Raw genomic sequence first — 13,138 nt, forward strand, 5'->3', positions numbered from 1 at the left:
GTTCTTGTGTGTTATCTTTTTGGCATTTTCTTTTTCTTTGTAAAACAGAAAACCATACCAATAAAGAAGACTTATGTGGGGCTAAATTACATTCATATTAACCATCACATTCGTAGGTGGTGTGACTGTTTGTTCTATTTCTATATATGATATTGATAATGACTCACCCAAAAGTGAAAGACAAAAAGAAAATAAAGATATTATTATTATTATTATTATTATTATTATTATTATATAGACTAATTTAGAAGTCTCTTACACCTCGTTCCCGAGTGTCATTTAACGAGAGAAGTTGAGAGAAAGGGAGGGAATCCGAGAGAAAGAGGAGTACGATCGTGTTCCCAAGTTATTTTATTGGGATGATTTGGGTAGAAAAGAAAGGAAATCAGAGGATAATCTTCCTTTCTAATCTTCCTCCCAAATTGGAGAGATTTGGAGAGAAGAGAATCAAGGATAAAGATTAGAACACACGGTTTTTGTAACCTATCTATATAATCACGTACATACACACAGAGAAAAAAAAATCATCCTCCATCTTCTCTTTGGACGTCCGCTGCAGCTTCAATCCTCCTTCAGGTTACACTGTCTTCTCCAATGAATTTTTTGGTTGTTAAATCTTGTTCATCAGGTTACACTTATGTTACAACCTTTTTTTTTTTTTTTTTTTTTTTTTTTTTTTTTTCTGGTTCATATAATATGTTTACTGTTCATTATTGTTCTTATATGTTTCAGATCACATAACCTGTAATAATATGTTCTTCTAGTTTGTTTCTTCTCATTTTTTGTTATTAAAGTTGAATTGATTCATTAGGTTATTTGTAATAATATGTTTAGAACACCATTACATGTTTCCTCTTATGATATTATGTTTAGAGCATCAATACAAGTATCCTCAGGTTCAATATATGTTTACAACTTTTTTTTTTTTTCTTCTTCTGAATTTGTTTCTTCTTCAAGATCCATTGATCCGATCCTCATACACACTCATTCTCACGACCAAGGGATGTATAACATGTCAACAACATTTTGTGATAGTTCCTTTCAATAGCAAATACGTGCATTAACTATTACTCAATGCAATTCTCAAAGTATCTCCTGTTGAACTATTTTGCCCTTGCTTTTATTTTGGATGTATAGCTGTTTTTGCTGCAAAAAAATAAACACAAAATTTTCTATTGATTTTTATAGAATGTTATGAATAGGTGGGTCAATTACAGGTTTAAAGATGAAAATAATAAAGCTTTTTGTTGGCCTAAATGATGACATAATTGAAACTATAAACAACTTATCAAAGTTTACATACAAGTATTGCAAAATATTTGATTAAAATAACCAACACTCATATAAACCGGATACAACCGAAGTCAAAAGTTCATGCCTACCAAAGGAACTATGAGTAAATTTTTATTTACTTTAACTTTTCAAAAAGCTAAGGTGATTCCTCAAAATTTTCAAAGATGGTTCCTAAGTTTTTTTCTACAATAATTATAAATAATTTTAAAAATTAAGGTGGGTTAGATGACCCACGTAAGCCCTTCTTAAATTTTCCATTGCCTCTTAATAATCCTTCACATTTTTTACGTAAAATAGGTCACATTGATTTCAATGGATATTGACCTTCCTTCACCCGCTCATATTTTGAAATCAAGACAAATGCAAGTTGTTCATCTAATTTGTTTGTTGATTGCTATTCTGGTACAACACAAACTTACCATCAAGAATGGTCCTAATTTACCTACTAGAGAAACTCTTTTAAAACGTCGACGTGTACGGGAAGAGTTGTTACATAACCTTGCAAATGGTGGTCAATGTCGTCAGCTTATCCATATGAGTGAGCAAGCTTTTAAGAAGCTATGTGTTATCTTACGACGTGATGGTGGTCTTCGACCTACTCAACGAATGTCTGTTGAAGAGCATGTTGCAAGATTTTTGCACATTGTAGGTAATGATTTGAGAAACACATTTGTCTCTTGGATGTATCGGCGCTCGAAATCCACAACGAGTAGGTGTTTCCATAGAGTTTTGCGCTCGGTTATAGCATTAGAAATTCTTTATATTTAACAACCACAAGGTGATGTTGTCCCCAAAGAAATTCAAGAGAAAAAGAGATTCTTTCCTTACTTCAAGAACTGTGTAGGAGCAATTGATGGTACACATGTTCGTGTCAAAGTACCTAATAGAGATGCCCCTAGATATCGTGGCCGCAAGGGTTACCTAACGATAAATGTGTTAGCTGCTTGTTCATTTGATTTAATGTTTACGTATGTCTTAACCGGTTGGGAGGGTACTGCATCAGACTCAAGGATACTAAAGAATGCGCTTAATAGAGATGATAAACTAGTAATTCCAAATGGTAATTTCTAGTATCAACTCTTTACTTTTTTGTTTAAATTAGTATTAAAAAACTAATTACAATTTGATTATAGGTCGCTATTATTTAGTAGACGCGGGTTTGCCTCACTCAACTATATTAATGGCGCCATATAGAGGTGTTAGGTATCATCTAAAAGAATATTCCACTCGGGCACCACAAAATGCTAGAGAGTTGTTCAATCTTCGTTACGCTTCATTACGTAATGCTATAGAAAGGGCATTTGATGTTCTAAAAAGAAGGTTCCCTATCATTAGAAGTACACAAGAACCTTTTTATTCTTGTGAAACACAATCAGACATTTTTTTGGCGTGTTGTATTTTGCATAACTTTTTGATAGTTGAAGATCGTGACAAAGATCTTGAAGATGAGGTATTACAGGAAGTGTCAAGTGCACCAACAGAGGAAGTCAGGCATAATTCAAGTGGTGCGCGTGAGGGTAACAGCATGGCAGAGCAATTTAGGAACTCAATTGCAAATCAAATGTGGACTAATTACTTATTGAATCCAAACAATGAAATAAATATGTCAACATAGTTTAAGAGTATTTCGTTATATTACTTCATTTGCAATTTGAATTTTTATTGAACATTGTTTTGTGAATTCATTTGTGTTATTTTAAATTTTTGTTTATGTTATTTTTGATAAATTGTACACTTTATAACTATGTTCTTTTTATAATAATGTACGTTTTTTTATGTTATGTAGAACCCGATAATGAACAAGCAAGAACCTATTGTAAATACTGGTAAGAAATCACTCTTGAACTGGACAGAACATATGGATGCTGCATTTGTTGATGCAATGGTACAACAACAAGAAAAAGGAAATAGGCCTTATGGAAATTTTACATCACAAGCGTATGCGAATATGGTTGAGGAGATCAATACGAAACTTACAATGAATTTAACTAAAAGTCATCTAAAAAATCGTTTGAAAACTTTGAAATCTACTTTTTCACAATGGTATGACATGTTCAATGGGATTTCCTTGAGTGGGTTCGGTTGGAATGCTGATACCCAACTAATTGAAGCAGATGAGGAGGTTTGGGATATCTTAATTAAGGTTAGTTTTCATTTAAGGTTGTATTTAGTTTATTTTTATATTATGTTATTATTAATAGTGTTAATGTATTTTGGGGTTTTTAAACAGTCAAAGCCTGATGCAGTTGCACTCAAGACAAAAAAGGTGGCCCACTTTGAACAAATGTTGGTATTATTTGCAAGAGATAGAGCTTCAGGAGAAAATGCTGAAACTGCAAAGGAGAGAAATGCTAGGTTTAACAACACTACGAACATCAAAATAGAAAGTATTTCAGAGGTTGATTCTTTATTAGCAAGTAATGATGTTAGAGTGGAGAACCAACGTGTAGATGATGATGAAGATGACATTCAAGTGGTGTCTCCTACACCTGAACAAAATTCAAGTGCGAAAAAAATGTAAAACTAAAAAAAGAAAACTCGTAGATGAAGTAGAACAGGAAGTTGAACCTCAGCCTCAACCTGAACCTGAAACATTTGAAACAAAGATTATGAATGCTGTTAGTGATGTGGCTAATGCAATGAGGGAAGGTAACAAAATTTTTGAAAGAGCTTACCATCATGAGTTAACAGGTGATGGAATTTATCAAGAATTGCAGCCGATGGGATTGGAAGCCCATGAAATACCAGGTGCTCTCATGTATTTGGCTCGTAACCAAGCAGATGCGAGGACGTTGTTTACTTGTCCAATGAACATAAGGAAGGATATACTAAAAACAATGATGGGTGCAGGTAAATGATGAATTGGGAGAATCGGTGTTTATTTCTTGGTTCTTTGTTCAGCTTTTTTTTTGGTTTCACGAATTGAATTATGGTTTTTCGAATCGTAGTTGAATTAAGTTGCATTGTTTTGGATGATTTTTATAGTTTGGTTTCTTTTCAATTAGACAAATGCTATTAAAAGATATCCACAACTTTTTTTTATTTTAATATTATTTATGTGTTGCTATTCATTGGTAATTTAATTTAATATTATATGTAGGTTGTATTTGACAAAATATATATGTATGTGTGTAAATGAATGTTTAGACAACAAATATGACGTTAACATGCAAATCAATTTTTTTTTTCAATTTCAACTATGTATGTAATAATCTTGCTAAAAAATAGGATAAAATTGTAATTTTGTTATTTAGCTTTCTTTTCTTTTCTTTTCCTTCGAACTCGGGAACACACTTTTTAAAAAACTTCCCTTCCTTTCCTTCGGACTCGGGAACACGAAAAAGTTAATAATTTCCTTCCCCTCCCTTTCTTTTCTCTCCATATTTTACTTCCCTTTCTTTTCTTTCGTTTAATGAAACTCAATTAAACTCGGGAACAAGGCGTTAGGAAACAGTTCGTTGTTCCTATTGGACCAACATATATATTTTTTTTAATTTTTTTTGCCGATTCATTCCACCGACTCAGATTGCAGCACCGCCTACAAATTCCAATGGCACCGACTCTGTATAGGGATTATATTGCTGTCACCGCTTCTTCTTTGGCTTATTTCACCTCCATCGCTTTTCTGTCTCAGTTGCCTTCTCCTTTTACTTATCTGCTTACCTCACCACGCCCCATCAGCCCTTACCTCAATACTCTGATTCCTCATCATCTCCACAAATATCAGAGATTTCTCTCTCCGGTAACTCAATCTCCCCGGGTATGCTCCCACCTCCCTGTCATCTCTCTCACCTACGTCAAGGTGGACTGGGCAACAATTTTGAAGAAACCATTTGCAGCTTGAAGCTAAGCGAGAACATCGATACCCCACCCATGCTGACTTCGTAAACCCACAAGCCGACAGGATTTCAAACCTTAACAACTTCAAATTCCTCGTTGTCTAGGCCCCGGTTTTACTGTTGTTTCCTTATTTTCGCTTCATCTCTTTGGAGAACCCTAAACTGCTTCATCTTCCTCTGCATCTGCTTTCGCCAACAACAGATTGATGATGCTACCGGACCAAAGGCTTCGATTTAAAGATTAGTCGCCTCTTCCTCTTTATGAAAATTAGGGCTTTCATCAAGAAACCTTCAGTTGCAGTCAATGACTCAGGTTAATTTGATTGGCTTTTTTTCCCTTATTTTTAGTCTGTTCTTTCATAGACATGAAACACACATGCCATGATGCTTCAATATACCCCCAATTTTGGTTTAAGTTGGTCTATCACGAAGCATACAGGGTAATATCAATTAATTTTCATGTTGCTTTCGTTTTCATCTACTAGGGCTCAAACAATCTTGAAGTTTGCTTAGACTGTACCGATCTAACAAGAGAAAGGTTGGTTTTTTTACTTGGTTTGATTTATCGGTTTTCTACTCAATAACTCAATGTAATATGTTTGATTTGCAGTTCCAAAAATATGGAATGTAGCATCCAAACAACCTTGAACGAAGATGAACGATTGAGCTTTAATAGATTATACCTTTGTTTTTTGCGTTTTTTTTATTGAATGAACCATTTCAGCCTCTTACGGGGCTTTTGTACATGGTTATAAAATAAAGCTTGTTAATATTTGTTTCACAACTTGGAGTAGATTTTGTATTCTGAAACTTCACATGGTTATAGAAATAAATAAAGCTTGTTAATATTTGTTTCTCAACAAACCAGATAACAGTGAGTGCAAAAAAAACATGGCACTGGTGCCTTTGATTTTGATAAAATGAGGTGCATGATGACTGGAAAAATGGGTGAAGAGGACAATCACTCAAATATTAAGGTTTATGAGATGTTCTACATATTAAAGAAAGTAAATTATCAGATTATTTACTATTGATATTTTTTGAAAGAACATATGCCAAAAATAGACTTTGATGATGATGTGACGTTGCAGCATCTTCACTATTTAATCAAGTCTCTGCTTTTGTTTTTTAAAACAAATTTGTGAAGCTCGAGGAGAAATATATGTCGGCAATTGTTTATGGTGTTAAAGAGAATGTAACTTCGAGTAATATATCATCATTTTTATGTTCTATTTTTATTTTTTAATTGAGTTCATCGACTAAAAAGATGATCATTACTTAATTTTGTAGGTTGGAAACTTTAGGGTTGTGCCACCTTGGTTGTCCCAAGGTCATGGAGACCATCCGAAGGTTAAATGACAACTTTGTTCCTGTTATAAATTTTTTTAACTTCTTTATTGTAATTTGGTTTAGAGTAGAAAATGATTAGATTTCGTTTATAATCTATTAAATTGTGATTTTTATATTTGTTGTTTAGATGGGAATACCGAAAGGTCGTATCTGCATATGTGATGTCCCAATAGATATTGGCAACGATGCTCTTATCCTAGAATGTCCAATTACTTGTGAAAGGTTTGACTTTGTTCTTCTTTGTGTCTTCTTGGTTGGACATGGAATGCAATGGACCTACAAAAGAAAACTTTGATGCCTTCTTAACATTCCTTATGCAACACAATGTTGATGTTCATGTCATTAAGATACAATAACAGATCATATTCATTTGGTATTATTATATGATATTTTGTATTAAAATATACTTTTCTATGTTGCAGAAATGCCTAGATAATGAAGAAGAAGCAAATTGTGAAATTGATGGATTTGGTATGAGAAATAGTGTATCAGAACTGAGTATATTTGAAGGCATAATACAAACAAACACCAAAATGTATCAAAGAAAGAACTCTAGAAAAGATCAATGCAGAAATCGTGTATATTTATCAAACGATTTGAAGGAAAAGATAAACAAACTTGAAATCCCAAAGAATGAAAAAGTTATCTTGGCTTTCCCGAATCAAGCTCTAGAACCGGAATCGGAATCAGAATTTCTCTTTTCTGCTCTCTTGAATTTGAAAGGTGTGTAAACTGATCAAAACAATTTTTTTGTTTGTTTTGGTGGATTTTGAAATTGTTATGCTTCTACAGGTGGGATTACTACTCCTATTAAAGTTGTTCTCAGGATTCAACCAAAATTAGAGCTTAGCAGAATGAACATCATCAGGTTTCACTTTCTTTGCTATTACTTATCAGTTCTATCTATTTTACTCATCATTGAAATCCTATCATTTTTTTATGTACTTTTCCTTATGTGTGTGGTAACTTTTTTAGAAAAAATATTAAGGACGTATGTTTATTATACAATATAATCCAATCATACTATTTTCATTTTCGAGGAGAATATAGTGATTTGTACATTTACTGCATAAAATTTTGTTTGTTGATAAGCTATTAGAAGCTTATTATACTTCAAACAATCAATGGAAAAATAAAAATGAAGATAAAATACATCTCAACACCTGAAGCTTTTTCTAATCCTTACTGGAGTTATGCTTATACTTACATTGAGCTTTTTTTGATCCTTGGAGGTTGAAGATAATTATGGGTACTGTAGCACACATATAACTAGAAAATTCACATGAGTTAGGGATGCATTATACTTTAAAGCAAAATGCTATAACAAATAAAGTAAGGAAAGTATGTTACTATTTCTTGCAGGCTATTGTAGGTATTGCTGAATCCGACAAACGTTTTGGCAGATGGAGGTAGGATTCAAATACCCGAGCATCATTCTGTTGTTGGACTTCTTGCCCAACCGTGTTCCACTAGGAAGAGGTATGGAAAATAATTAATCTTTTCTTTTTGGTTTATCATTGCAATTCATTACATGTTTTCTTTCTTTATGATCAGTAGTTCAATCTGTCATAATGTGCATAAATAGATTGGGCTAAGTTATGTTGCATGTATCTTTAAATCTGTAGAGTGTTGACTGCATATCTTGTAACATCCTTTTATTTTTCTGCATGTAAAGTCAACCTTAGTTATCCAAAGTCAAACTTGGGTCAACTAAAGTCTTTTGTATGGTATGGGTTTTTATTAAAGTTGGAATAATAACATTTTCTTGTTAAAATTCCTTAAAATGTTTGTGGTTGAATTAAGAAGAGAAATGCTTAAAACTGAGAACTTTCGTACCTTCATTCTCTTCTTTCCCTTCGGACCGCATACGAGGGCCATAAACCCGCAAGCCATAAACGAGGCAGTGATCAGGCTTCGGCCATGATCAGGCTTCGGGCCACAAACTCATCGGATCCTATCGTTTTGGAAATCAAACCTTATCACCTTGGATCTCGTTCTCGGCCGTAATCATCTTCTCGGCCACCACCGCCTTCAGACCGCAAACGAGGTTCACGACGGTGAACCCTTCGGCCGTGAACCCTCACACACACACACACACACAAACACACACACACACACACACATATATATATATATATATATATATATATATATATATATATATATATATATATATTTCAGCCGACTTTTGCTTTATTTCTATAGCTTGAAAAACAATTCTAACCATTTTCTCTCAAGTATCATCAGCCAAGAACAACCTCTCTCCTCAAGAACATGATAAAATCATCCTTTCTCATCAATTTCAAGTGATAATCACTAGTTATTCATAAGATCTAACAGGTATCCTTTCTTGATCTTGTTATCACTTCAAGGCCCTTCAATCTTCTTATACTAGGCTGAAACCCATTGATTTCACTAGTTTTCATGAAGAACATGAAGAACACGCGAAGAACAACCACCTGAATACCTTTAAATCTTCTTAGAATCTGGCCTATGATCATCAAGTGTTCTTCATTTACTCAAGAACATAGGGTCGAAAACACCTAGGGCCGTGAACACCTCCTGGCCGTGAACATCAACCAGATTCCATTTTAGCTTCTAAACACTCCAATTTGTAAGTTATACTTACAAATTAGTCTAGTTTCCACTCATTCCTATGATTGCTTTAACTAATTGTATGCATCTATGCTATACAAATTGCTATATAGGACTTGTTACTGCTACAGGATTTCACTTGTGGAAGTAAACATCCTATATCAAATCAACATTTGTATCACCCTCTAAAATGTGAGTTCATACCCTCGTATTTTCATAGTTTTTACTGTTTTAGGGGGGGGGGGGGGGGTACAAGTCTAACACAAGGATTTTGTGTTACAAACAAATGGATTCAAAATATCCTACAAATAAATTTTAAATATCTGACAAATGGTTTCAAATTGTGTTAAAATGACATCAAATCATCAAAAGTATTTCAAAATATTAAACTCTTTAAATAATTTTATAAACTTATATTTTCCCCAAAAATCATATTTGTATATATATATATATATATATATATATATATATATATACATGTATCTATGTATGTATATGTATATATATAAGATTTAAAGGGCTTAGTACTGATAACTCGTTTTATTTCCTTTTCCTTGTTTGGATGTGGACTTAGGGTATCGGTTATTTGTCCGATTGTCGTTTCAATTTTAGTTATATATCTTATATTTATATATAAATATAAAGGTTATTTCATTAAGTTTCAATACCCTTAGTAAAATGTCGAGCTTGCATTCATGAACAATTAGTATCAATACAGAAAATACATATAAATTATAACAGGTATAATTTATGGTTCAAGAACACTAACTCACGAGTCAAGTATACTATAGTACACTATTTTACAAGAACATGAGCTTACACTATTGTACAAGAAAAAGAGTTTGATTCAAAACTAAACAAGGGTATACAACTTTCAAGTACATTTAGGATATACTAAACAAGGGACATACTATCAATCATTTATTTCAGAATGATTGGGTTTTCATCATACAAGCAACGTTTATATGCTTTTTATGAGACAATATGTTCAGGTTGTTTATTCATTTAAACAACATAGTTAAAGTCCTGATATTATAACCAGAATCTCCAGTCGGTTATCGAAACAAGTTTGTATAGATCTATATTAGGATTGACAACCCCACACTCAGATTGCTAGCTACAACCGGTCCTACACGCCTACGAGTGACAGTTGTTGTCAATAGTTTAACGCCTTCAAAGCATTGTTTCAAGCTATATAGTCATAGTATGGTTATAATAACTCATTAAAAAGATATGAACAATACGTTAGTGTATAATTAACTAAACATGAGTACATTTTCAAAATACTAGTATACGAGGATACAGTTTACAGTTTGCATTACAGTTTACAATAACAGTTAGTAGAGCCAGGCACACTCACTTTTACTGGTTTTACAAAGGAATACAAATAGAAAACAATGGTTTACAAACATAACAATTTTATGAGATTAAAACTACTTTTCATATACAATAGAAAATATAGGATTTCCTAGAATAATTTACATATTCAAAAGAACAAAAAACATACTTTCAAACTTAAATACTTATGCACTCACTCAACTTTATGTTGATGATCTCTTTTCAAATTACTTGTATTGTTAGGGAATCAGTAGACAGGTACTCCCCGAGCTTTTGAGAATATGGAGCCGTTTTGAGTCATATCTTCTGTCTTTTGCTATAACTATTTTGGTGTCAATATACAGTGATTGAATACATGTGTACTTTTTAATACAATGGTTCTTTCTACTTTGATTACTATGATACCTGTGTTGTGATACTACAAATGAAGTCATCCACCCGCGGACGTTTCCTCCGTCTGGTTTGGGGATGTGATAGATTTGTATCAAAGCATTGTTTATTGTTTATAGTGAACTTAGTATATCAATCCATAAAAGGTATACAAACTATAAATGCATTAGGGTTTAGAGCTCTGACTACAAGGATAGTTTTTAAAAATTGAAGTATTTTTACAAAAAAAGTATACTAAGACTCACACATACAAGAACAGTATCACAGTTGTAACAACTCAAAAGTATTTGGATGTTGGACATTGTAGTCAAACCTGGGAAGTTATGTAATTGTATATGAGATCAATATAGCCTGATCAACTATATTGGTTTGAGATATGACCAACATGTGTTTGGGTTATACAACTCTAGAACAAAACATAAAGTTAAAATACTATAGGTAATTCTAGGCACTAAATACTAAGAACAAAAAAGAGAAAACAAAAGAATCATTCTGGTAGAGTTATAAATATTAAATATATATTACAATTATATATAATTAAGGTTCTATAGACTTAGAAAATGTGATTTAGCTTTATTTTCCGTTCCTTGTTTGGTTGTGGACTTAGAGCAGGGTCATGTATTCGAAGGTCTAATCTACCCAAGTTATATATAATTAGTATATACTTTGTAGTTATAGAAGTACCAGTTCAAGTCATGCCATAAAAAATACATTATCAGTTAACTGTAAGTTTCTCTCGTAGAAACTTGTATTTGCAACTTATCTTTACTAATTATACTAGATATTTCTTATATCCTTATTCTTTCTTAGATAACAATGGCTGGATTCCATCTACACAGAGTCCCGTACTTTGCCAATCAAGGAAATGGAGGATAGCTCGATGAAGAGCCAGAATAGAATCCTGAAATCCCCTTAGATGATGATTTTGCAGAAAATTCTTCTGAAGATGCCGATTCAGAATCAGAAGTTGTTCCCAGAATCTCAATCCATGAAAAAACTTCTAAGGTCCGACTCCTCTGTGGGTGATAAACTTAGACAGGTGGAGTGACGAAGAGGGTTAGAACCATCCTTATCAAGGACACCGAAGCTTCCATAATCTGGACACAGGAGGCTCAACAGACAGACCCCTCCCGGTGCTAGTTCGTTGTGTAGCGCATAACGATGAACAGGGAAGAGCTGGTATCGACCGAGTCATGCAGGTTGATGTTGCTACTGGAATCAACACCGTTCACATTCGCAACTCAGAAGAGAGTCATTATGCGACAAGGGATCGTACTAATTAGTTGATGAGAGAACCGACGACATCCCAAGCTGAAGTTGGAGAACTACGAGAACGACAAATAACACAAGAAAGGCATATGTATGAAATAGAATGCTAATTAGCCAAATCCAGGGCCGGATCTAGTAAGAAGTAGATCATACTCTACTTGTTCACTACTTACTCTTTTGGTTATAGTCTAAGTCTGCGGATATGTTGTAGCGTTATTTTTCATGTTTTTCAGTACGACTGCGAAAATTTCATTTTCGATAGGTCGATTTGATCCTGATGTTTTCCTAGTATTGTGGTATATTGTAGACATGCTTTAAGGTAAAATTTTCCAAACTCTATGTACATAATATGCCAATACAATCGAGATGCTTTTCATACTCTTTCAAAAATAACCACTAAAATTCATATTATCCTGTTGCAAGTTGTACTTGTAGTAGACTTCTATTTCCAATTCTTTACAAGATTCATATTGAACTAAGTGTTTTAGTTTAAAGATATCAGATTCATGTTTATTCTTGATATCTAACCGTCTCTTCATCTTTTATTTCTTAAAGTGAAAGATGCCTCCATGGAGAAACCCAAGGCGTGTCAATGTTAATGAAGTGCCAACACCACCTCCGCTACCACCTCCTCAATTTGACACTACCGTGCTTCAGGCGGCGGTTACAGCAACTATTGCACCTTGTATGTCACATATAAACACCACTGGCGCAAGTGGATTCGGGAGTGCTACACATCCCTCCAATCAGGGTGAAAGTCACGGGTACCATCGAGAGTGTACCTATAAGGACTTTACAAATGCCAAACCTAGGACCTTTAACGATACTGGAGGAGTTATGGCTTTAAGGCAATGGATCGAGAAAACAGAGATAGTTTTCAAAATCTGCTACTATCCGGAAAGCAGCAAGGTTAAATTCGCTGCCTGTACCTTTGCTGATAGAGCCCTAACATGGTGGAATGGCCATGTTAAGTCATTGACTCTAGTAGTGGCTAACTCTATAATTTGGGAGAATCTGAAGTCAATGATGATGCGAGAATACTGTCTACGGGGTGAAATACAAAA

General features: G+C 33.7%; 1 protein-coding gene across 5 annotated transcripts; it reads left to right on the forward strand.

Annotated features, from left to right (window-relative positions):
* Positions 1–4,828: 4,828 nt before the first annotated feature.
* On the forward strand, positions 4,829–12,462 carry LOC145045244 (uncharacterized). Of its 5 annotated transcripts, XM_078993586.1 has the most exons (9): positions 4,829–5,445; positions 5,618–5,670; positions 6,001–6,139; positions 6,224–6,337; positions 6,423–6,482; positions 6,610–6,704; positions 6,905–7,205; positions 7,275–7,350; positions 7,845–8,585. In XM_078993586.1, the coding sequence occupies exons 7-9, from the start codon at positions 6,956–6,958 to the stop codon at positions 7,852–7,854; spliced, it is 336 nt and encodes a 111-aa protein (XP_078849712.1). In that variant the 5' UTR covers positions 4,829–5,445; positions 5,618–5,670; positions 6,001–6,139; positions 6,224–6,337; positions 6,423–6,482; positions 6,610–6,704; positions 6,905–6,955; the 3' UTR covers positions 7,855–8,585. The 5 variants fall into 5 exon arrangements, 2 of the variants coding, with proteins under 2 accessions (XP_078849712.1, XP_078849711.1); XR_013681784.1 differs by lacking the exons at positions 6,001–6,139; positions 6,224–6,337 and adding an exon at positions 11,645–12,462 and having other exon boundaries at positions 4,832–5,445; positions 7,845–7,961; XR_013681783.1 differs by lacking the exons at positions 6,001–6,139; positions 6,224–6,337 and adding an exon at positions 11,616–12,461 and having other exon boundaries at positions 4,832–5,445; positions 7,845–7,961.
* The last annotated feature ends 676 nt before the right edge of the window (positions 12,463–13,138 follow it).

The sequence above is a fragment of the Lactuca saligna genome, chromosome 5 (genome assembly GCF_052625555.1).
Source record: "Lactuca saligna cultivar CGN05327 chromosome 5, ASM5262555v1, whole genome shotgun sequence".
In the NCBI taxonomy this organism is placed as follows: domain Eukaryota; kingdom Viridiplantae; phylum Streptophyta; class Magnoliopsida; order Asterales; family Asteraceae; genus Lactuca; species Lactuca saligna.